Source organism: Mobula birostris, chromosome 12, assembly GCF_030028105.1.
Source record: "Mobula birostris isolate sMobBir1 chromosome 12, sMobBir1.hap1, whole genome shotgun sequence".
NCBI lineage: Eukaryota > Metazoa > Chordata > Chondrichthyes > Myliobatiformes > Myliobatidae > Mobula > Mobula birostris.
Window position 1 is genome coordinate 63,651,869 of NC_092381.1, and position 26,427 is coordinate 63,678,295.

General features: G+C 38.9%; 1 protein-coding gene across 2 annotated transcripts in view; it reads right to left on the reverse strand.

Moving 5' to 3' along the window:
• Nucleotides 1–25,787, reverse strand: part of usp1 (ubiquitin specific peptidase 1) — a 29,730-nt gene extending 3,943 nt beyond the window's left edge. Inside the window, exons 1-9 of one of the 2 annotated variants that reach the window (XM_072273930.1) lie at nucleotides 25,744–25,780; nucleotides 20,094–20,679; nucleotides 18,890–19,061; nucleotides 13,760–13,889; nucleotides 9,976–10,083; nucleotides 9,340–9,509; nucleotides 6,567–7,306; nucleotides 4,699–4,857; nucleotides 3,051–3,252 (exon numbers count right to left, since the gene is read on the reverse strand). In XM_072273930.1, coding sequence (XP_072130031.1) covers nucleotides 3,051–3,252; nucleotides 4,699–4,857; nucleotides 6,567–7,306; nucleotides 9,340–9,509; nucleotides 9,976–10,083; nucleotides 13,760–13,889; nucleotides 18,890–19,053 — 1,673 coding nt within the window. In that variant the 5' untranslated portion in view covers nucleotides 19,054–19,061; nucleotides 20,094–20,679; nucleotides 25,744–25,780. Of the gene's footprint in view, nucleotides 1–3,050; nucleotides 3,253–4,698; nucleotides 4,858–6,566; nucleotides 7,307–9,339; nucleotides 9,510–9,975; nucleotides 10,084–13,759; nucleotides 13,890–18,889; nucleotides 19,062–20,093; nucleotides 20,680–25,743 lie in introns of both variants that reach the window. The other variant, XM_072273931.1, reaches the window with a different exon arrangement.
• Between the last annotated feature and the right edge of the window lie 640 nt (nucleotides 25,788–26,427).

Sequence of the window (26,427 nt, forward strand, 5' to 3'; positions counted from 1 at the left end):
GGGGAGAGAAATTAAAAGAAGATCCAAGAGTAAGATTTTCCACAGAGGGAAATGATTATACAGAATGAGCTGCCAGATAAAGTGGTAAAGGTATATACAATTACACATTTTAAAAAGGAATTTGAACTTGGATAGGAAAGGAGTAGAATGATGTAGGTGGGGCTACTGCAGGTAAATGGAATTAGTGTTGGTCAGCAAGGATGAGTTGGACCAAATGACTCTCTAAAGTCTAAAACATGGTTGGATTTTGTGGGAATCTCAAGATCATTCATGAATTCAATGCTGGCCACAGACTCCAAATATTTAAACACTGGATTACATTCTAATGTCACAATCATAAACTGAAACTTCTACTCTTTTAGATCGGGATGGTGCATTAAATATGTTTTCCAGCTCTGGTAATTTGTGACAATTGCATTAATTCTGCATGTAACATTCTCAAGGTGGAGAATAAACATCCAAAAATGGTGCAGATTGGCACAAATAACATAGGTAGATAAATGGATGAAGTCCTGCAGAGTAAATATAGGGAACAAGGGAGGAAGTTAAAACGCAGGAACTTGAGAGTAGTAATCTCTGGATTACTTCCAGTGTCATATGCTAGGAGAATGTCATAGGAAATTGAGGCCCTGAAGAAGGGTCACAGCCCAAAATGTTGACTGTTTATTCATTTCCATAGATGTTGCCTGCCCTGCTGAATTGTTCCAGCATTTGGTGTGTGTTGGCATTGGAAGGAGATAAAGGAAGCGTGAAATAACTTTGGCTGAGAAAATAAAGGATAAGCCAAAGAAATTAAGTACAGTCAGCCCTCCTTATCCGTGAGTTCCGCATGTGCGAATTCAACCAACCGCGAATCAAGAAAACCTGGAAGTGCACTTCCAGCACTTGTTGTTCGAACATGTACAGACTTTTTTTTTTCTTGTCATTATTCCCTAAACAATGCAGTATAACAACTATTTTACATAGCATTTACATTTACATTGTATTAGATATTATAAGTAACCTAGAGATGATTTAAAGTATACAGGAGGATGTGCGTAGGTTATCATGGATCGGGATTGAAAAAAACCCGCAAGTTCTCTTACTAAGTAAGTTGGAACAGGTACATCCGGTATTAGTTAGCGTCAGTTAGTCAAACGTTTGTCTTAGTATATTGTATATATTTTACCTTTCTATGCATAAAAAACACTTAAGAGATGTATGTTTCAGCGCCGGGCTCGGGAACGGAAATTCCCAAGTTCGATCCAGTGACAGATCGCTCCCAAGCGTGCTGTCCATCCCTGCCGGGTTGATGTGAAGGATCAAAAACCCAATAATTAAACCCTTGTGTTGCTTAGTAATAATTGTAGCTTTCATCGGGGCAGGGCCTTTCTCATTTTATCCTTTAAAATTGTTCCGATCGTTGACCGACTGTAGCCTAACGCTTTTCTAATGACCGATGGCATTTCACCTCTTTCCGATCGCTTTATTATTTCCACTTTATTTTAAATTGCGATTGTGATTATTTTCGTGAATGGAAACACTGCGGATTCAGAGCTCCGCCGCTGGGTCCTAATGTCCATCGCACTGAGACAGGTTAAATAAGGTCCAGGGTTCCGCTGGGTCCTAAAGTCCACTGCATTTAGACAGGTTGAATAAGGGACTTGAGCATCCACATTTTTTGGTATCTGCAAGGGGTCCCAGAACCAATCCCTTGCGGATAAGGAGGGCCGACTGTATTTTAATGGAGAAATTATAATGAGAGAGGGAGAGTGAGATATGAATGGAGAGGTCTTGGGCAGTAGTCCACATTGCAGACATAGTAGTGTAAAGGTTAGGGTAAAGCTCTGCAAAAACAGCTGGAAGACTCTGTAAGGAATCTGTATGTTCTCCCCGTGACCGTGTGGATTTCCTCAGGGTGCCTCCAGTTTCCTCCCACATTCCAAAGATGAATGGGTTATGGTAAGTTCTGGCCATGCCTTGTTGGTCTGTAAGCATGGTGACACTCTGACGCATTTCACTGTATGTTTCAATGAACATGTGACAAATAAAGCTATTCTTTTTTAATCTTTTCTCAGTGCAGGACATGCTCCAAATTTTAAAAGTTATGAAGGTAGGCAAATCTCCAGAGCCTGACCGCATAAATCCAAGAATACAGTGGTAGGCTAAAGAAATTGGAAGAGCTCAGAGATATTTGCATCAATGCTAACCATGCGTGAGGCGCTGGTATGGTGGAGGGTAGCAGATATTGGGCCTTTACTTAAAAAAAAAAAGGGCAGCAACCAACAAAATTCTGGGAACTGTAGGCCAGTAAGTCTAACGTCTGTAGTAGCTAAGTTTCTAGAAAGGATCACCAGTTGGGCCAAAGAGCCCGCTGCCTCTACGACTCTAATGTAGGTTTGTATAATATTTTGCATGTAGCCTTAGTTGCTATATCTAGTCCATGAGAAAAGTAATTTCACCAAAGATGACCTCTAAAAATGGTCCATTCTTCTGCTTCTCTGTATCTCAGAAGTGCCAAACAATGATTACCTCCAACAAAGGCAATCAACATTCAATGCCAGATTACCCCACCGTCAAAAATTGAGACATTATTCAGCACAATCTCAACTGGTCCAACCACAAATAACGTGTGCTGGCAAGAGAAGGTCAGAGGCTGGTTGAGCAGCACCAAATAACTGACTTCCTACTACTGCAAATTTTTTTCACCATCTATATGCTCAAAGTCAAGGCTGCAAATGAATACTCCACATCTGCCTGGAGGGATACAACTGCAATTATTCTCAAGGAGCTTCAAACTATCCAGAACAAAGCAGCCAACATTGGCATACTATCAATAAACAACTACCCACCCCTATCCGTCATTCTCTTCACCTGAAAAATAAATACTTTGCACTACTGGGGGAACAGAGAAATTGTTCATATTCTTAAATAATACACAGGAATGTGAAATTGTTATCCCTCTAGCTTTCAGTCAAATATGATGGCTATTTATAACAAAGAGCAAAGAAAAGTGTTGGGGGTAGCAGTATAAAACAGATTACATAGATTTAATCAATTTTCATACTTACTCCGAGTTACATGCTGCAAAGCACTTTAAGTGGATTGTCACAACTTCTGGCATCTTGTCAAACAACAAGCTGCGTTCAGCTTCTGTGTAATGATGACAGTTTTCACAGAAATATTTGTCTTCACCAACGATTCTTTCCACTGAAGCAAACTGTGATATTGCCCAGTTCAGTGTTTTTATCTCCATCTTCGGTTCTGGTGAGACTGGAAGAAATGGAATTACAAAAATCAAAAAATCACTCCAACTTTTCTTGTAATTTTTCCCTTTAGTTCCTAGAATCAGCCTCAAGAGACTTCACAGCACTAACTCCCCAGTGATTCAGTTGGAAGGAGACCATTTGGTCTGTTGATTCCTATCAGTTATGTATAAACAATCCAAGTAGTTCCACTCTCTTCCTGTCCCCATAAGGTCAGATTTTTTTTAAACAATATTTTTACTGAATTTTACATGTACAGTTGAAGTCAGAAGTTTACATACACCTTAACCAAATACATTTAAACTCAGTTTTTCAAAAATTCCTGACATTTAATCCTAGAAAACATTCCCTGGCTTAGGTCAGTTAGGATCACTACTTTATTTTAAGAATGTGAAATGTCAGAATAATAGTAGAGAGAATGATTTATTGCAGCTTTTATTTCTTCCATCACTTTCTCAGTGGGTCAGAAGTTTACATACACTTTGTTAGTATTTGGTAGCATTGCCTTTAAAATGTTTAACTTGGGTCAAATGTTTTGGGTAGCCTTCCACAAGCTTCTCACAGTAAGTTGCTGGAATTTTGTTCCATTCCTCCAGACAGAACTGGTGTAACTGAGTCACGTTTGTAGGCCTCCTTGCTTGCACACGCTTTTTCAGCATTTTTGTCAGTACCCATTCTCAGCTGGGTAGACTGAGCATTGTGTGGTTAAGTGCCTTGCTCAAGGACACAGACGCTGCCTCAGCCGAGGCTCGAACCCACGACCCTCAGATTGCTAGTCCAACGCCCTAATCACTTGGCCACACGCCTATCCGGGGGGGGGGGGGGGGGTCTTGTACTCTCAGTCACTTCACGCCACGGAAACCAGCATAAGCACTGGCCTGATGGGCCACAAGGCTCGTGACATTCTTTAATCTTAATTAATCTTATTTTCCTTCTGAATTACCTGGTCTGTTTTGGGATCCTCGTCACCCTTCAGCATCTCTTGACTCCTGATGATTATGTCATTCATAAATTCCATCCTAGTTTTAAATCCAGGGCAATAATACTTGTTCAGATTAAACTCCATCTGTGATTCCTTTGTCAACATTTCCAACTGAACTATATACTGCTTAATCATTTAATAACTAAGTTTTCTACAAACGTACAAGTCTGCCAATCTATGTTGACTATCAACACCAATGGTCACAAACCCTTGGTCAGAATAACACCTCTCCACCACTACTCTCAGTCTTCCTCCAATCTACCCAACTGCAAGAGAAAAAGATAAATAGGGAAAGGAGAGAATACCCAGCAGGTTAAGTACTTCCACCATTTTCTACTTTTATATCAGATTTCCAGCACTAAAATCAGCTGCTGCACCACTATAAAATTAAATACTGCATTTACTAACTGCAAATCAAGTTATTTCCAGGTTGCCACAGTAATGGTAGAAGTCATTTATTTAATAACTTACTCTCAGATCCTTTGTCCTTGGTGTCATTCTCTTGAACAGGTACACTAATGTCTTGGAAATTCTCTCTTCGCTCAGAGTAACACTCACACTCTAAGCATCGTGTCCTTAGGACTAATTGTCCTTGGAACATTCCATCTATCATCTCTAAGACAGACAGCTCTAGACAAACAAAAAGCAACTATTAAAACAACAGTTTGTAAAACAGAAACCATGTGTCTGTGGAGCCAAGAGAGTTGAAATTTTTGAAACAGATAATTTGCAAAAGGTAAAGTTCCTGCACACTTGCCTGTCAGAATATTTCATATCTTTTTGTTTTATTCACTGGAACAGATATCAGCAAACCAAATTATTTGCTGAGACATTATGAATGAGGCAACGAATGCTAGAAACCATTAAGTATTATATAGGAAGCATTTCTATATATGGAATGCCACATACAAATTTCATAAGATTTAAACGGCAATTGAGTACTTCCTCTGTAAATTCCAACTAAACAACAATTGATCACAAATTGAAAGAAAAAGAGAAACACTAAAGCTCAAATACAGTTTCGAATGATGTGATACAAGCCAGAGACAAGAAAAGCATTTCAAACTTTCTCCTGCGGAGGGCCACAGTTATAAACCCGATTAAAGGAGGAAATAGATTCCCCTTTGATATTTTACACTACCATTGTACCTAATCATTGTACTAACATGGAAAAATGATTGAATTGTCCACAAGCGTTAAAAGTATGCCATGTGGAATATAGTTATACAAATAAGGAAATAAGTAGCTTGCATCTTCTATAAAAATACTCAGCAATGTCACCTTCATTAGTCAGATCTTAGTTTTAAATAGGAAATGTGTTGGAAAATAATTATCAAAAAGCTGTAAAGGGCTATCTAATACCATACGATAAAGGAGCAGAATAGGCCCTTTTGGCCCATCGAGTCTGTGCCAATTTATCGTGGCTGATCCAATTTTCCTCTCAGCCCCAATCTCTGGCCTTCTCCCCATATTCCTTCATGCCCTGACCAATCAAGAATCTATCAACTTTTGCCTTAAATACACATAAAGACTTGGCCTCCACTGCTGCCTGTGGCAAAGAATTCCACAGACTCACCACTCTCTGGCTAAAGAAATTCCTCCACATCTCCATTCTAAAAGAACACCCCTCCATTCTGAGGCTATGTCCTCAGGTCTTAGACTCTCGCATCATAGAAAACATCCTCTCCATATCCATTCTATCAAGACCTTTCACCATTCGATAGGTTTCAATGAGGTTACCCATTATTCTTAATTCTAGTGAATACAGGCCCAGAGCCATTTTATCCCCATCCTTCACATGCAACTTTAAATAAAACTCCAAATGTAGAGTATTAGCTGGCTGATCACTAAATCACTATCCAACTGTTCAGAAATCCTGATGCTTTGGAGCCTGAATTACCACACTTTCCAACACACAGACTTTGGTTCCTACAGTACCTTAAAAACTCACCTAGTAGTTTATCGTGTTCCTTCAAACCTACCAAGTTCAGTGGAAAAGATGTTAAATACTGTACTGTATAACTGTAAATTACAAGTATGTTTTAATATTAACCAGATGGCTTTTTGATAAGATCTCAACATGCATCTCCCATTCTTCTTAACTTTCAACGTATTTGCATTTTGTAGCTTTCCTTTTCTTCACGCACCCCCCCGCTCTTATTTACCTTCTTACAACTCTATGTAGAAAAATGTTTATTAATAATGGCACCATTCCCAGAATATTTATTTAGATGTGTCCAACTTACAAATGGCATTACGAAATGTCAATTAAGAAAATCAATGAATCCTTGATTTGGTTCAAAAGAAAGAAATGTAATGCAACTTGTAGACTTACTAACCTGCTTTACTTGTGCTCGTACCCTCAATTTCACACAGGTCTTGATTTTTCTCACTGATTTCCTTATCACATTGGGTTGCAGAGCCTGATGAAGAACAGTGGTAATCTGTCACCACTGAGTTTACAGCATAATTTGGCTGACATCCGCTTGCATCATTGTTACTTGGTTCTTTTGTGCTTATGGTTGATGTCACTTTTCCAAGACTACAGAATTTTGAAAGTATACTTGGCTGGTTCACTGTTGGCTTCAGCCACCTCAACCCAAGTCGTGTCTTTTTCTGGGCAACCATGCCAGCAGTGCTATTTTCAGATACATTCCTAGTATCAGTATCAAACTCTTGCTCAATATTGTCTCCCGAAGATTTTCTCTTCCCTTTAGTTTGTCGCTTCCCTTGTATATTTTTTGGATCTTTTGGCAGTTTAGACCTTTTCATGGCATTGCCCTCTTGCGTAACACTTTTTCTTTTACCATTTTTCTTCTTCAGCGTTTCCTCTTTCTCCAGATCGGGCATTTCATGGTTTTCTTGTACAACAACATTTCTGACGCTTGAGATTTCAGAAGATATTTCAGCGATTTCAGTGGATATTTTATTCTCCACACATGTTTCAGGATCAATCTTTTCTTCAGCAGATGCATGACTCTTCAATAACTGGCAAGCTTCTAAGATGTATCCTAAAATACACTGCAAAACTTCCTGTGCATCATGCTGGAGATATCCGTCATACATTGGATTCAGCTCTCTAAAATACATGTGGACAGTCTATTATTTGGTGGGACACTTGTGCTCTTATTCAATTTGCTTTTTGCACAGAACTAGAACTTATGCTGTTAAATGGCAACTGCAATAATCATCTTATTCATACAATTTAGTCGTTACATTAAGCCAAAGTCATGAACTCCAAGATCAGTCTTCAAAAGAAGAGACAAGATAACTGATGACAAGTAAGTCAGTGATAATAAATCTGTCTATGATTTTGATACAGAAAATTAAAATGTTAAACTTTAAAATACAAGGTTTGGGAAGAGGAATTCATTTTTAGCTCTCTGTAATATGTAAGCAAGTGAATTGGTTGCTAGTTGAATCAAAATCAAGTGAGTTACCTTAAATGGGTTTAGTTGTACTGAGCTGTGATTCATATTTACCAAATTAGCCAGAAAACAGATTTAGTAATCATAATTAGAATAAGGAAGGGAAAACAATCAATGTAGATTTGGTTTGCAAAATACTTTGGATATACCACTACGAAGGTTATTAAGGTACAATGCATAGCACCTCCTAAATCCACAATTTCTACCACCAATTCATCAGGAACATGCCTTTGGAGTAATGTCACATAGCATCTTGACTTGAAAATAGATCTATATTCCTTTACCCTCAGAGTCTAAGCACTGGAACTCCCTATTCAATTGCACTTGAAAATACAGTCACCAGAGCGTACAGCAGTTCAAACAATGATGGCTTGCCAGTGATGCCCATATCCCACAGTAAATATTATGAATATATATTACGGATTGGGAGTGGGAGGGGTCAGATGAAGCAGGAAGTAAGAACAGGGATAGTTGAATTTGTCCCAGAACATTTCTGTATAACATTCATGGCTAAAAATAAGGCTATTTTGATTCTCTAAGTAACTGAATTGTGTATAATACCAACATAACTGGCAAGGATAAATCAGAATTTAATTACAGTGATAAACTAAATGATTCAATTACAATTCCAGAAGCATACAAATCGATGCAAAACTGAGATGGACAAATAAAAATGGAGGAAAATGATAATCTTAGCTTCCTATCTTTTTCTGATATTGAGTAACCTGCCAGTGCAATTCAGGCAGAAGCCAACAGAAAAAAAGCCAGATTAATGATTTTTAGGCTCATGGAAAAGTGGATACTTTAAGCAAGCTACCAGATGACTGAAGCATGCCAATGGAGTCATATTGCGGTTCTGTAATCATCATCTTTAAAATAAGTGGCACGAAGGCAAGTGTAGAAAAAAGCAGCGATACGGGGATGATTGATAAGTTCATGGCCTAAGGTAGAAGGAGTCAGTTTTAGAAAACCTAGCACATTTATTTTTCAACATAGTCCCCCCTCCTACATTTACACACTTAGTCCAGTGGTCGTGGAGCATACGGATCCCTTCTTTGTAGAAGTGGTCCACAGCAGGAGAGATTGATATGTTCATGGCCTAAGGTAGAAGGAGATGAGTTATACAGCTCTCATTACATGCATGTGCAGTTCAACTCTGAGTAAAAATGCAAAAAATTTGAAGTTTCTCCTCACCTCCTTCTACTTTAGGCCACGACCTTATCAATCATCCCTGCTGTGGACCACTTCTGGAGGTCCAAGATGCCGACTTCTACAAAGAAGGGATATCTGTATGCTCCATGACCGCTGGACTAAGTGTGTAAATGTAGGAAAAATAAATATGCTAGGTTTTCTAAAATTGACTCCTCCTACCTTAGGCCACGAACTTAACAATCACCCCTTGTATAGTGCAGCGAAATTTGTCCTACCACATGTAGTTCAGAAAGTTCAACTGGACATGAATAAATAAATGTTCATAAATTCTGATCTTTGCAAGGATTCTGATAGTTAGGATAATTAGTGAAAGACAAAATACTGAATGATTGTGACAAGTATTCAGACCCCATTTTTTTTGCTTATGGCTAATCATCCTATGCATACAATTTTTTTTAAAACACCAAAATCTAACTTCCACATTTCTTACTTACATACACTTAACAATTTATTCTTGCATTTAAAAACTTACCTCAACGTACACATCAGTCTTTTAGGCTGAATAGCAAGCTCCCCCTCTGTGTAATTCTCGGCATTGAGAAGGTAGCTGGCCTGAGTCTGTTCCATCAACCCAATCAAACTATGCAAATTACAGATCAGCTCTAAGCAAACTGGCAATTCCTCTCGACCATCTGTCATGTCCTACAGTAAACGAACATTCACAGATCAGCAATGCTGTTCAAAATTTAGTTGGTTTCAATCTTTCAAATCCAGCAATTATCAGGCTATACTTCATTAAAATAGCTTCTATTCTTCTGCAATACCAATCTTCTATACATATTCACATTATTTTGAAAAGAAAAAATGGCATTGTGCTTTTAATTACTTTTATTCTCCTTTACTGACTTTGCAGTTTTACTTTGTTAGAATCCTGTTATTTCTCCTACTGCACAGTTCTAAGATACCAATCTAGTGCTAAAATTACCCAGTTTATATCTGTTTGTAGCATTACCAGTGGACAATATATTAGTAATTCATTGTTTTGATCACACAATACTAGTAAACAAACCTATTTTAGTTACATATGTTGTGGCAAATTACAATGACCTAATAATTGCACAAGACTTTCAGCCTTATAACATATATGTTTATTTTCCTTTTGAATTACCTGATCTGTTTTGGGATCCTCGTCACTCTTCAGCATCTCTTGATTCTTGATGATTATGTCATTCATAAATTCCATCCTAGTTTTAAATCCAGGGCAATAATACAACACCTAGTTATTAAAAAAATATTTTTTGAAAACTGTTACAATTGTACAAATTTAGAGGGACCTCTATCAGCTTAAAATCACTATGAACTGCTTAACACATCACAATAACATACTCTGTTCTTCAAGCTTTCATCTAACATTCAATGTTCTTTGAATCTACCATACAATTAAAATTTAAAATATTTTATCATCTGTTTCAATTAAGGCAAGATATTAGGACATCCAGAATTGTTTTATAGTGAAATAACTGGCATCCTGTTTATGATCCCAAAAGTGGTTATCTAATCATTTTTGCTTACAAGGAGAATGTTCCTCTATAACTCTCCTACAGTTCTTCATAGTAGTTCCCTGGGATGTTTTACATCCTGGCTAAATGAAAGTACTACTACTTGCTGCAAATCTGGCAGCCAATTATTCAATGGCATATTCTAATGTACTGTTATAAAGTTATTTTCTAACTGATATATCTACCCATGAAAACCCTCCCCAATCTAATTTATTTTGGAGAAACCTGGAATAAGCTGTGGCCTTTCATTTCTTCACTGATAAATTAAGAAATCAGACTGCTGTTTACTGACTTAAATTTTTTTTGATAAGGGAAATACTGAAAATAGAAGACTCCTAGCTTCTAAGGCTACGTCCGTACTACGCTGGATAATTTTGAAATTGCCGGTTTCGAGTAAAAACGACAGGCGTCCACACTACGCATTTTCAAAATATCTCTGTCCATACCAAAACAGATATTTGGGCGAATCTACTCCTACTGGGCATACGCAGACACATCTACAGAAAACAAGCGAAGAGGAAACAGTATAATATTTACGTTTCTGCGGTGGCGTTGTGCTATTTCCATAGGATAAAACTAGAGTACCAACAACAACAGTGAAAGAAAGTTTTCAACGATGTCTTTGAGGAATACAAAGAAAACCTCCGCTGGAAAAATCAGACCGGACTTCTCCGTTTAGACAGACAATGAGGTCGAGCTGTTTCTGCAAGTTACAAACGACTACAAAGTCAGCAAAGCAGTGGAGATGTTTCATTCCAAATAAACTATTAACGTAGACAATAAAGTAAACAACACATGCATGAAGCCATCCTCTATCCAAGATCAACAAGTGAGTGGAATCTTCTGCAGCCAGACCTGCACAGTATTTCTGACGTTAATATTTTTAAAGATAGACTCAATCAAATCAATTTAGGGGATCTAGTCAAAAAAGCTCACTTTACAATTTAACTCTCACGCTGTTCACACCGACTGCGCGTTATAACAGCAGTGGTCAGTCAGCGACAGTGCCAGCCTGGAGACCCCGGGGTACAGGAGATCGAGGGTACGACCACTGCAGACTGGGAGACCAGAGGGTACGGGCAGAAGAACAGAGGATGCAAACAGAGAAACCGAGGGGACCAGCTTGAAAGCCATCTTCAGTTTAAATTCCATGCGGAATATTTTGGAGGATCAAGAACCAAGAACAGCCGTCCGGCAGTGCTTGCGCAGTCCCAAGCAGAAGCAGAGAAAGTATTGTTGTTGTGGTGTTGTCATGACAACGTTTTTAAAATCTCTCCGTTTACCCCGTACACACTACAATGCGAAACAATCGTTTTCAAATTTACACACTCTGGAGAGTGTTCTCGAAAATCTCTGTTTTCGGGGGATGAAAACACTGGTTCAGTGTGGACGGAGGGTCAAAAGGAAGAGAAAAAGCTTTGTTTTCAAAATTATCCGGCGTAGTGAGGACGTAGCCTAAATTATACGAAGCTATTCAACAGAGCAGATGGCTTGAATGGGGTGTAAATGGACAGGTTGCTGCATAGCTTGTTTCTGAAACATGCAAAGTAATTAACGGAACTGACTGAATCGCAGGTCTTTTTCTATCCTCATTGAAATACTAAGCAGAGAATGAAATTAGCATCACCTACTCAATATATTTACCAGAAATGGCCCAAAATATTGAATTGCCTAAAAACAGGAACTTACTGAATTGACTTTATTACTAACATCCTTCATATACATGAGGAGTAAATATCTTTACGTTACATCTCCGTCTAAATGTGCAATTTATAGTGATTTATAATAAACATCATGTACAACAGGACAATCAACATAACATAGATGGCCTGGTGGAAGAAGCTGTCCCAGAGCCTGTTGGTCCTGGCTTTAATGCTACGGTACCTTCTCCCAGATTGTAGCAGCTGGAACAGTTTGTGGTTGGGGTGACTCGGGCCCACAATGATCCTTTGGGCCCTTTTTACACACCTGTGTTTGTATATGTCCTGAATAGTGGGAAGTTCACTTCTACAGATGTGCTGGGCTGTCTGCACCACTCTCTGCAGGGTCTTTTGATTGAGGGAAGTACAGTTCCCATACCAGGCAGTGATGCAGCCAGTTAGGATGCTCTCAATTGCGCCCCTGTAGGAAGTTCTTAGGATTTGGGGACCCATACCAAACTTCTTCAACTGTCTGAGGTGAAAGAGGCGCTGTTGTACCTTTTTCACCACACAGCTGGTGTGTACAGACCACACAAGATCCTCGATGATGTTTCTGCCAAGGAACTTAAAAGCTGTTCATCCTTTCAACCCCAAATCCATTGATGGCAATATGGAATGTCCCCCAGTCCTCCTGTAGTCCACAACCAGCTCCTTTGTTTTTGTGACATTGAGGGTTGTTTTGACACCACTGTGTCAGGGTGATGATTTCTTCTCTGTAGACTGCCTCATTATTATTTGAGATTAGGCCAACCAGTGTGGTAGCGTCTGCAAATTTAATTAGCAGATTGGACACAGTCATGGGTATACAGAGAGTAAAGGAGGGGGCTTATTCAGCTCTCAGGGGTGCCTGTGTGCAGGTCAGAGGTGTGGGAGCCCACTCTTACCACCTGCTGGCAATCTGACAAGAATTCCAGAAGGGTGAAGGCCGAGCTCTCTGAGCTTCTTGTCGAGCATGGAGGGAATTATGGTGTTGAATGCTGAACTGTAGTCCAGGAACAGCATTCTCACATAAGCATCCTCTTTTCCGGATGTGCAAGGGCAGTGTGTAGAGCTGTGGCTATTGTGTCGTCTGTCGATCAGTTGTGTTGGTAAGCAAATCGTAAGGGGTCCAGTGTGGGTGGTAGCATGCTACAGATGTAGTCCTTGACCAGCCACTCAAAACATTTGCTTACTATTGAGGTGAGTGCAACAGGCGCCAGTCATTCAGACGTATTATCTTGGTCTTTTTTAGGTACAGGAACAATGGTGGATGTTATAGAAGTGAATGTGCATATCGTCCCCATCAAACAAGATGTGAGCCAAGAATTTAAACAAAATATACTCACTTTGGTTACCAAGGTTCAGTTTAAAAACTAAGTATTTCCATTTTCACCCAATTCATGTTTACTTTTAATGTCAAATCAATTGATCGAAATCTCACATCGTGATTTTTTTTAATTAGAGTACATTTTTGAGACTAGCATTCCAGTTTAAGTCATGAAGATAATAATCCACACTGGAAGCAAGGCAATTTAAGTTAAAAAAACACAGATTTAAAAACTCACATTTAAATTTAGAACTTACCAAATGATCACAATTTTTAAAATAGCTGCTTCCTCAGTTACAAAAACAGAAAAGGATTAATACAACTTGGCTGATGCTACTAATGAAGACATTTCTGGGAATTGACACTACCAACGTCAGAATACTTTACCTGAAGCACACTATTGAGGTAACATGTATTTCCCAAATTGTTTAGGCCAACAAATGGCAGAAGCTGCTCTCTCTTTTCATAATCAACTGCAGAAGCTACCAGCTGGGTTCCAGAAACAGTCTTGTCACACCTATTTAAATTTCAACAGATGGGGTAAAAGTGATACACCGGGATACCAGAACAATAATCAATTCTGAACAAAAAACAAATTACAACAGTTCAAAGTCAGATCACATTAAGTAAATGACTCAATGTAAAAAAGGAACAATGGATAGCTGCAATATAGATGGTAAATACATGATAACCATGAACTGGTAAAAGGATGAGAAGCATAGATGTCATTTGTGGGTCACATAAAATCACCTCAGTTAACTGAAGACTACTGTTCACCCTGCAGTCTGCTAATCTGATATTTTTGACATGGTGCGTAAAGTATTTTAAAGGTAGCCTTTATTCACCATCATCATGTGCAGTGCTGTATGACATAGGTGATCATGGTCTCATGACCAGAATTTTTCTTGGCAAATTTTTCTACAGAAGTGGCTTGCCATTGCCTTCTTCTGGGCAGAGTCTTTACAAGGCGGGCGACCCCAACTATTATCAATACTCTTCAGAGATTGTCTGCCTGGCATAGTTGCATAACCAAGACTTATGCATCAGCTGCTTATACGATCATCCACCACCTGCTTCCATGCCTTCACATGACCCTGGTCAGTGGGCTAAGCAAGTGCTACACATTACCCAAGGGTGGCTTGCAGGCTAGCAGAGGGAAGGAGCACCTTTGGTATAGATGTATTAATACAATTTAAAATACGGAAGTGAACAGGTAAGAAGAATGAAGAACATTAGTTATATTTTCAAAAAAACAAAATGTTAGTTCTTAATTGCTAGGTAGCATATATGAACTATTAAAACTGAACAGCTTGTCGATCATAGCAAGGGAAATTACATTTTCAGCTATGGAATTTAATAACAATCAGAATATTGAAAAGCATTTGCAGAAATTATCAACTCAGAATAATTAAAGAAAATTATATATGAAGAAAACAATAAACCTATATAAGTTAATAAGCTCTCTCCAATCCACTTTGTCTACATATGAAAGAACCTTATGGATTGGCTACAAATGTGTAGATTTATTAACTATTCTCAATCTACTTGAACACTGATTCTAAACATGATTTGAATCAGCTTTATAGAAAGTCCTTTCTGGTGCAGGAACCAGGTGAGCAATGTTCAATCAGAAGAACTAATTCTCCCATTTGTTTGTTCACAGCCTTCCTCTTCCTTCAGCTGCCCAGTCTCCCAAATTTAAAGTTAAGTTTCAACAATGCTCTAATATTGTACAGATGGCTAATCTGTTAGATTTGTTACATTTTATGTAATAGAATACAAATCTACTTTGAATTTGAAAATAATATGCACTTGTTTGGCTGAGATTATACAATTGTGTGAATATTTAAACTGATGTTTATTGCAAAAATTTTAAGTAGATGTTCTTTGAAAGTAAGTTGAATAAATGTTCCTTCAAATTCTATTATATTACCCAATATTTGAGTAAACTTATTTGCAGATAATAATGAAAATTGCCAAAGGGAACACAAGGAATTTTGTCAATATAGATTTTTAAAGGCTGGTTAGTAAATGAGAATCACTGAATAAAAGTGTCAATGATAAAAAACAGTTAACCTTCTGCTGTTTTTGAAGGAGGATTGTAGTTAGCATAGATACCAAGAATCAGTGCCATGACCACTACCATATAAATTTGTGATGTAAAATTTCAGATTTGCAAATGACACTAAAGTAGGATGGGCTACAGACTCCTCTACCTTCCCAAAACATTAGAGAGTAGAAAGAGCATGGATACTAGGTTTTTAATGTGAGAACAAGGGTAATTACAAAAAATAGTTCAGGAAGGGAAGTTGCCTGCTTATTCATCATATCCTATAAAAAAAAACCCTGTACCCCTTAAGAAAGCTAAAAATACCCTGACCTGTGCTTTCTCACCCATGCCCAGCAACCCTTTTAATGTGAATTCCTGCACCCCCAATTCCCTTAGATCGATAATCATCATCTCTCCGTATCCCATACTTCCTGCAACTCAGAACTACATGTCTACTGTCTCTTCTTCCTGACATTCCTCACACAATCCTGTCTGATGTTTCCCTATCATTTTCAATGTTTTGTTTAACATACAGTGCCCCAGCCTTAACCTAGTCCACAGTCTCCTATCTTCTGTATCTACTACCTACCCTAGTACCTGCAACACTTTTTTGTATTTGATATAAATGCCTCCCTTTCCCCTCCCTGTCCCATCTCTCTTGCCACATTTGGTTGATTTTTTTCCCCATACAAGAAGGTGGTCAACGAGGGAAATGTATATGATGTTGTATATACAATAGTATGTAGTCTTAGATATTATATGTAGAGAGAGAGAGCACCAAGATGCTTAAGACAATTATGCACAATACTGTAGTAATTTTATGCATTGCACCATACTTGAGCCACAAAAAAAAACTAATTTCATGACATGAGTGATGATAAACCTGATTCCGATATGTGTCTCCTGTGGACTGAGAGTGGGAAGGGGACAGAGAGAAGGGAATCATAGTTGACAAAAGGTGAAGGGAGAGGAGAGAGTGGGAAGCACCAGAGAGACATACATAATGATCAATAAGCCAATTGCTTGGAATCAAATTACCTTGCCTGATGTTTCAGTGCCAAGTGTGTCTGCACCATCTCCCCACCTCTGGCATACCGTCTCTGCCACCTGTCTTAAGACTTTTGCACAGTACTGTTTGCACTACCGAAGGCATTTGATAATTGACTTGTCAAAATGAAAGGCTGATGTCAAAAGATTGTTTCGCTGCCTGGAAAGACAGACATACTGGAGCACCACCTAGTACTATTTTGACAGATTCCAGATGAATTTTAATACTGGTAAGTGTAAAGTTCTTGGTATGGAGAATAAGAAGAGACAGTATAAACTGGAAGAAACAATTTAAAAATATGAGAATTGTGTAACATTAAGAACATAGAGATCTGGAGCTATACTTACATTGTACTTTGACAGGGCATGTTGAGAAAAAAAAGTCACAAAACCAAGTAGTAGCTAACATATCTTTATAATTTTTTAAAAAAATCTCAGCCACCCTGGACTATTCTGATCTGCACTGGATGCCACACCTTAGGAAAGATGTGATAGGTTGAAAGGGAGCGTGTATTTACAAAAATTATTCTAGAGATCAGTGTTATTCTGTGGATTTACTAAACAAATTGGGGTTGACCTCCTTGTTCCAGACAAGGTTGTGAACCTCTGGGACTCAGTAACAAAGGAATCTGGGCATACAAGTGCATAAACTTTTGAAATTACACAGCGTGTTGAGACTTGCTGAAAAATCAAATGGGATCCTAAATATTAATAAAACAACTATACAAAAGCAGGGATGGAATTCCTTGTAAAGGTTGTAAATCTGATGCCATGTACCTGTGATCCAGTGCAGGAAATTTTTTCGAAGCACCTACGCATACATGTATAGTCATAAGCTACTAAAGCACAGAAACAGGCCCTTTGGCCCATCTAGTATGTGCTAAACTGTTAATCTGCATAGTCCCATCGACCCATACCTAGCCTATAGCCCTCAATACCCCTCCTATTCATGTACCTATCAAAAGTTCTCTTAAATATTGCAACTGAGCCTGCATCCAGCACTTTCACTGGCAACTCATTCCACAGTCACGTTATCATCTGAAGCGGATCCCCCTCAGGTTCCTCTTAAATATTTCACCTTTCATCCTTAAACTATAACCCTAGTTCTAGTCTTACCCAAGTTCACTGGAAAAAGCTTGCTTACATTTACCCTTAATTTTGTATCCTGCTAATCTCCCCTCATTTTCTTACACTCGAGGGAATAAAATCCGAACATATTCTACCTTTCTCTGTAACTCAGGTCTCAAATCCTAGCAACATCCTTGTAAATTTTCTCTGTATTCTTTCAGTCTTATTGATATCTTTCCTGTTAGTAGGTGACCAAAACTGGAGAGAATACTTAAAACTTGGCCTCACCAACATCTTAAACAATTTCACAATAACATCCCAACTCTTGCACTCAGCACTGATTTATAAAGGCCAATATGCCAAAAGCTCTTTTTACCCTTGAGGTTCTCTTTCACCTTGTTTATCAGAGTAACCTCATGCCTTCTTTTAACCATCGGTTTCCCTTGTAAATGTTCTCTTGCATTCTTTTAACCATGGTTTCCCTCTTAAATGTTCTCTTATAAGAGCTCCACTTGTTCCTTACTGCCTTTGCCTAATATATACCTTCTTCTTTACCAGGACCTCAATACCCCTCAAAAACCAAGATTCCCTAGCCCGTTAGCCTTGCCTTCTTTTCTAACAGGAATATGTAATTTCTGTACTCTCAATATTTCACTTTTGAAGGCTTCCTACTTACCAGAAAACTACCTCTCCCAATCCATACTTGTCAGATCCTTTCTTCAATTTGGAATCTCAAGGACCAGTCCCATCCTTCTCCATAATTATCTTGAAATTAATAAAATTATGATCACAAGGTCCTACACAGTTGTCACCCGCCCTGTCTCCTTACTTAATAAGATATTCAGAATTGCATATGTACTTGTGCATATGACAGAAGCAGAGGATACAGATTCAAAGTACTGAATGAAAACCAAGCAATGACAAAATTTTTAAGAAAATAGAATTTTGTAATTTGTAACTCACTGCTAGCAAGGATGATGGAGACAGTCAATGAAGGTTTTCAAAACTGGATAGGCGCTTTTGGGAAAATAACCAGCAAGGTTAAAGGAAAGAGGGTGATATGGGACTGGCACCAGGAGGGATTCACTGAGGCAGGTGGCTTCTTTCTGTGTCCTAGCATTTCTATCTGAAACCAGAGACCACCTGTGCTGATAAGCTGAAGTTCAAGAAACAAAATGGCACAACATGACAAACAATCTAGAAAGTTCCCTTATTATTTCAACACTTGAGGGCACATTTATGATGTAGCTATGTATAGTTATCTTGACTGGAAAAAAATAAACCAAATAATGCTGATGATAGCAAAATTTAGTTTGCAAAACTTTATATGTGTAGTAAATATTGCAACATACTTATCTGGCCTTTTTGGCTCTGAAGGACAGTGTTCAGTTTCTTCCTTCTCAGTAAAATCAAGAGCTCGTTTGGCTTCTTTTTTTTGAAAGAATTTAAGGGAAAGTCGTTTTCTTTTGTTAGGGCTCCCCCTTCCATTACACTCGTTCTGGACTAGGCCAGGCATCCTCTTCACTAGAAAACAGAAACAAACATTGTGGATTAGATAACTATGAGCTTGTTAAGTATTTGAATTTAGTGCATTATGAACTGTTTAAAGCCTGTTACAGATCTCTTTAAGTTGCTTTATGAAACCAGTACAAAGATCAAATTAGGAAATGGATCAAAATGCAAATTTAGTATCTGCTGACATTGCCAGACACCTGAATCCAACCTTGTACCATACTAAACACATAAATCCTATCACCTTATCAGGAAAACACGAATATTGCTAGCTTTAATTACAAATGCTACATGCAGTGAAAGAATATGTCGCTCAAAGAGTTTCAAACAAATATAAATTAACATGTTTTATGAAAAGTCAGTTGATGTTACTTTGTGATTTCACTGAGTATTGTGACTGTATTAAATTCCATATAAATGGTTAACAGATATTCAAGAACCAGAGTATACAGATTCAAAGTGTTGAATAAAACCAAGAGAGAAGAGGATTCTTAAGGAAACAATGATTATACTTTGTAACGCACCGCCTGAAAGGATGATGGAGACCTGGCATATAAATAGGTTTCTAATTATGCTCATTAATAGAATAACTTATTTGCCAGAGCAGTTGGCAAAATATACAATTAAAACAATCAAACAAAAGTTTCCTTTTGGGAAGCCTAACAAAATAATTCCGAGTTTCTTAAACACTATAATTTGTCAGAAATGATGATATGATTTCTATTTCACAGTGTAATGTCCTATTAGAAAATACTCCTAAAAGACAAAATCTTACAATTTATTACTAATCTTTTATTGCAACACCAAAAAATTACATTCAATACAACCAGTTGCCAATTACATTTTGACTGCTTATCACAACCACCCCCCAACCTTCATCATCATCCCCCCTCCACCCCTCTCTCCCCCCATCCCTCTCCCCTCCACCAACCAACTGAATAGTAGTGCATACACAGACAAAGCATTTCTATCTTAACAAAAGATCTTTTAAGTTAGATATCAAATTTGTCCACATAAGATTGTGTTTGGTCATGCATCATTTACCCTTGCTGATGAAAGTTCCAGGTAAGAAATGTCCAAAAAGCTCCAAAGCCACTGAGTATTTGAAATTCCATTGGGAGGTTTCCAACGCTGGATTACAATCTTCTTAGCTGCAATCAGGCCTGCCAGCCAGACTTAGCGTGATTTTTCCGTAAGGGAAAGGTGGGAGTCATCATTTAGAAGACGTACAGCGGGGTCCATTGGTAATTGTACCCCCATTAGTTCTGTAAGAGTACTGATAACCTTCCCTCACAAACCAAAAACCCCTGGACATCCCCATACCCTTGATGTCTAATTCTTGGTGTTAAGTATGCTCTATGACAAAATTTCAAGAGTATGTACCAATGATTTGGGTTTTTGAAGCACTGGCAGCATTATCCCAAATCGCATCCCAGTCTAAGTCTTGTCCCAGTTCAGATATGCCCCTATCCCAGGGTTTCATTCCTGACGTGGGCACATATTTCTGTGAGTTTAATCATAGATGTATGACACTATCTGTCCTGGAGCATTCTGTATCCAACTTTAAATGGGATGGTCCTTTAAATCTGACCCCCAGGGAACGCCGTAGGCTTTACAAGCTGATCTTACTCTGAAGTAGAAGAAAAGAGAGTGTTCATCAATATTATATTGAGATACCAGTTCTTGAAAGCTAAGGATAGTACTTGTCCCATTAATATCTTGAAGAGTAGTAATACCTTTATCCTCCCAAGTTCTGTTAATGAATGGTTTCCCATCCCATATAGAAGATGATTATTGTTCCATAATGGGGATGATTTGCACGATACTCTTTTAAATTTTAGGAATTTTTCTGCTGCTCTAAACACTTGTAGCATATGGGTTAATATTGGACCAAATACAAATCACATTTTTTGGTAGACATACCTATAAGGAGAAAGTCCTTCAACCTTATTGGTGCTATTAGCTCTTGTTCTATATTTTTCCATGATGAAACTTTATCCTCCTCCATCCAATAGCTAAGACTTTTTAATACAAATGCCCAGTGATACAATTTAAAATTTGGACATGCCAATCTCCCATCCGACTTTTTGAATTGTGGAGCTGACCATTTTATGTTGGGTCGTTTACCGTTCCAAACATAGCATCGTAGTAAGGAATCCAGTTTTTGCCAATATCCTGCTGGAGGTGCAAGTGGGATCATTGAGCTAATAAAATTAGTGCGGGGTAAGGTGTTCATTTTAATGACCGATATACGGGCTGGGACTGATGCTGGCAGGTGTCTCCATTTATTAATACCTTCCTCTATTTTTTTCAAAATTACAGAGTAATTTGTTTTAACCACAGATGATAGGGAAGTATTAACTTTAATACCCAAGTAGAGGACCTCATTTGTAACCAAAATCTTACAAATTGTTGATTTTAAATTTAAGTGTACAGTATACATTTCCTCCTTTGAACTTCCCTCCACTGAGGACATTTACAGCAGCAGGAGCATAAAAAAGGCCTGAAAGATCATCAGGGATACCAGTCACCCCAACTATAAACTGTTCCAGCTGCTTCCATCTAGCAAACGGTTGCACAGCATTAAAGCAGAACCAACAGGCTATGGGACAGCTTCTTTCTACAAACTAATAAACTTAAACTTATATACACATGTCTGTACATTGTGACCGAGTCATAATGCAAAGATTTGTACTTCCACAAGTTGTGGGACGGATGGAAGACTTAAATAAATTCAATACAATATATATTAGCTAAACCAATTCATGGGGAAGGCTTCAGGAGTAAACCCTAAGGGAAAAATTTGGAGGAGTTGCCCTTAAGGCAGAGGGGGAGTTTGCTACATGGGCAACAGCTTGCTCTCCATATTGTACTACCCTGGCTTGCATATCTAGGCAGATAGGATGCAACATCCATGGTTGACCAACAGAGGCCTCAGATATATATTGTTCAACTCTTTTAAAAGTTTGTAGCATCCAAAGAACTGAAACAATGATATGCTATTTATATTTTGCTTAAGATAAAAAAAAATTCAGTATTCCTTGCAGATTCATGGAATTTTATATGATGACAGAAAAGATGAATATAATTGCATGATGACTAATAACATACATTCATATGCATTTAATAGAAAAACTGGATACACAAAAAACCAATCAAACAGGAACATAAAATACCAATTTGGATTTAAAATAATAGTGAACAGATTACAGAGGCATTATTATGCACATTTATTAGAACCTAATAAAATGTTTAGTTATGTAGGACCAGTTGCTAATATCTTTATGTTAAGAAAGGCGATAGAACATTTCAGGAAATTAGTATCACTGCTGTGAAAATTAATAGATCCACTACTAAACAAAGTCGTAGAAACAAAAAGGATATTAATGAATAGTAAATATAGATTTAAAATAGACAGGTATGGCTTGACCAACCCTATTGAATGGATGCAATTATTCAGAATTTCAAAGGCTCTAAGACCTAGTGCCTTGTAATCAACTAATGAATGAAGTCAGAGAATGCAGAAATCAGGGGCAAATGACATAACTTATTCGAACTGCCTTCAAAAAAAAAGTGAAAGTTGGAGCAAACTCTTCACAATACAGGATGATCGATACACATGTTCCACAAAGATCAGTGCTGGGACTATCCAATTCCTAACTTACATTAATGGTTTTGATTTCGGAAACTATAATAGTGTTTCTAAATCTATGTATAACAATGTTTGTCAAACTGGAAAAGGACTACAACAAATTTCAAGAGGACTTTAAAAAAGTTTGCAGAATTAGAAAATAAATGACAGGTAAGGCTCAACACAGGTAAATGTGAGGCAGTATATTCTGCTAGGAAGAATAAGGAGATAATTAGTTGAAAGTTGTGAACCAGGATGGGGAGAAGCAGAGAAGGATTCAAAAGGACCTTGGAGTACATTCAATAAGTTACACTATAGGGTAGCAAAGAGTCAAAACCAAGCACTAAGATTTATTTGTGGAAGGATATGATTGAAAGGTACAGAAATTACATTACACCTGCACCACAGCATTATAGATTACACATGAAATACTGCACACAACTTGGGTTACCACCGTTTATAAAAATGATATAGATGCAATAGAGATGCAGAGATATTTTATAAGAACATTATCTACCACAATCCACACTTGCCAGATCTGATACAGTACCATCAAAATTGGATTTTCTCCAACTTAGAATCTCAACTCGAGGACCAAACCTATCCTTTTCCATAATTACATTGAAACTAGTGGCATTATGATCACTAGATGCAAAGTGTTCCCCTATACAAACTTCTGTCACCTGTCCTGTCCCTTTCCTTAAAGAAAATCTAGTATCACACTCTCTCTAGTTGGGTCTTCTACGTACTGATTAAGGAAACTGTCCTGGACACATTTTATAAACTCTTTCCATTCAGTCCTTTTACAGTATGGGAGTCCCAGTTAATGTGGAAAATTAAAATCACCGTACTATCACAACCTCATGTTTCTTGCATCAATTTGCAATCTCTCTAAAAATTTGTGCCTCTAAGTCCCATGGACTGTTGGTTGGTCTATAATATAGCCCAATCATCGTGGTCATACCTTATTCCCCAGTTCCACCCATAAAGCCTCACTAGACAAGATCTCCAATCTGTCCTGACTGAGCACTACCATGACATTTTCCCTGACTGGTAATACCACCCCTCTCCTTTAATCCCTCCCACTTGGTCACATGTAAAACAACGGAACCCAGAACATTGAGCTGCCAGTTCCGACCCTCCTGCAATCAAGTCTCACTGGTAGGTACAATGTCATTGTTCTACGTGCTGATCCACGTTCCCTACATTATTCCTGGCATTGAAATATATGCTGCTCAGAACATTAGTCCCACTTTGCTCAACCTTTTGATTCCTAACTTTGTCAGCTTAACAACATCTTTCTCCACAACCACTCATCTACCTGCTCTGGCACTCTGGTTCCCATCCTCCTTCTGCAACTCTCTAGTTCAACCCCACCCCCCCACCCCTGTGCAGCACTAGCAAACCTTCCCACAAGGATATTAGTCCCCCTCCAGTTCAGATGCAAATCATCCCTTCTGTACAGGTCCCACCTTCCTTGGAAGAGCCCAATAATCCAAAAATATGAAGCCCTCCTTCCTGCACCAACTCCTTAGCCATGTGTTAAACTGTATGATTTTACTATTTCTGGTCTCACTAGCACGTGGTACCAGTAGCAATCCTGAGATCACAACCCTCGAGGTCCTGTCCTTTAACTTAGCACCTAACTCCCTGAATTCACTTTGCAGGACTGCATCATCCACCCTACCTGTTATTGTTACCTACATGGACCAGGACCTCAGGTTGCTCATCCTCCTATGAACTCAATCCAAGATATCCCTGACCCTGGCAGTCAGGGCGCAACAAACCATCCAAAATTTTCACTCTCGTCCATAGAACCCCCTTTCCGTTCCACTAACCGACAAACCTCCTTATACTACAACTCACCTCTTCTTCCCCTCCTCCCTCTGAGCAACAGATCCAGACTCAGTGGTGGAGACCTGCTTGCTGTGGATACCCTCTGGTAAGTTGATCAACACCCCAATAGGATTCAAAGCAGTATACTTATTGAGGGAAATGGCCACAAGGGTACTCAGCACTGGTTGCCTATTCCCTTTCCCTCTCCTGACAATCGGGTATCTGCTTCCTGAAACTTATGGGTGGCTAGCTCCCTGTAGCTCCTATCTATCAACTTCTCATTCTTCCTTTTGAACAGAAGGTCATCTAGCTGCTGCTCCAGTTCCTTTACACTGTCTTTAAGGAGCTTAAGCTTGGTACAATTCGAGCAGATGTAGTTATCTGGAGCTCAGAGTTATCTGGACACTGGAGGTCTCCCAAAGTTTCCACATCTCACACAACGAACTCAACTCAAGAATATGAACCATTAACTCCAGAATATGATTAAGTTCTTTTAGCCATTCTGTTAAGAAGAACTTAGTACTCATTATTAGCAAATAGTCAAAAACTAAACAAAGACACAAGGGTCGAGATAGTAGAGGTTGTCATCAATAAACACATGGGCATGGATGACTTTAGCTTCGAAGAGGAGAAGCTAAGTTATTGCTTAGATTATACCGCTGACAATAGTGACGAATTACTTAAAGATTTGTACGAGATTCTAAATCACAAACGCTAAATGTTAAAATCTGATCAATGTAATCCAGTTGGAGTGCCCAGCTACGGCCCACATCATCTCCGAAGTCTAGTGAATTCAATTTATGAATAACATCTGTTCTAAAAAGCGTCTCATTTATACATAAATAATGAATTTATTTTCTCTACTTTCCCTCCAAGCTGTTTTGCTCCTTTCAGTTATTAACTTCCGACTTCTTACAACAGTGCCAAGAGTTCAAAAGAACTTTGTTTAAAACCCCTGTGTGGGATTACCTGGAAGGCCAAGCGATGTAAAGATTTTTCTTGCTCCCCGCCCCCTCCCCTCCCCTCCCCTCCCCTCCCCTCCCCTCATTCTGTGCTCCTCATTCCCTCCCTTTTCTCTCTCCCTCACAGTTTCTTCCTCCCGTTCCCTCTCAGCCAGAGACCGGTGGACAAGCCTGGCATATCTATCACTCCCTCTTCTCCGCGGCACTCGGGGGCCTCTCGGCACGATGTCCGAGCCCCGGTACCAACACCAAACCACACACTCACCCGCTTAGCAACGGAGCTTGGCGCCCTTTCTCGTTCCAAGTTTCAAGTCCCAATGAGTCGTCAGCCGAGAATGCCTGCTTCGTCGTTTAACTGCCTGGCTTTATTTTTATTACAGTTCAGACCGACAATGATGAGAACGTATGTATTTTTTTAACTGCAGAGTCAAGGTCTCATTTTTGCGCGACTGGTATAAATCTCCTCAGGATGTGAATTAGCGAACATTAAGGGGTCCATTTTGGCTGAGTGTGTGGTTTGCGGGCTAGGAGCCGGAACTCAGAGATGGCGGGAAATGAATAAGCGCGTTGTGGAGTCTTTAGGGTCGTTTCAAGGGGGTGCCATGCGAATCTTCACTGTAATTAACACATTTAACAATGAAACAAGGGCCATTTTACTGAAGAGCACATAGACAGATACGGCACGGTAACGTCCACGCCGACCATCTACCACGAATCCAATTCCATTCGTTCCACATCCCTCACCTACCGACCCGCTCTCTTTGGGAGCCGTGAGGAAACAGGGAGCAACTCACACAAGATGCGGGAGGAACTCAGCAGTTCCTCCAGCATTTTGTGTGTGTTGCTTTGGATTTCCAGCACCTGCAGATTTTCTGGTGTTCGTCGGTATGAGGGTGAACGTGCAACTCCACAGAGACCGCATCAGAGGATAGGATTGAACCTTGGGGAC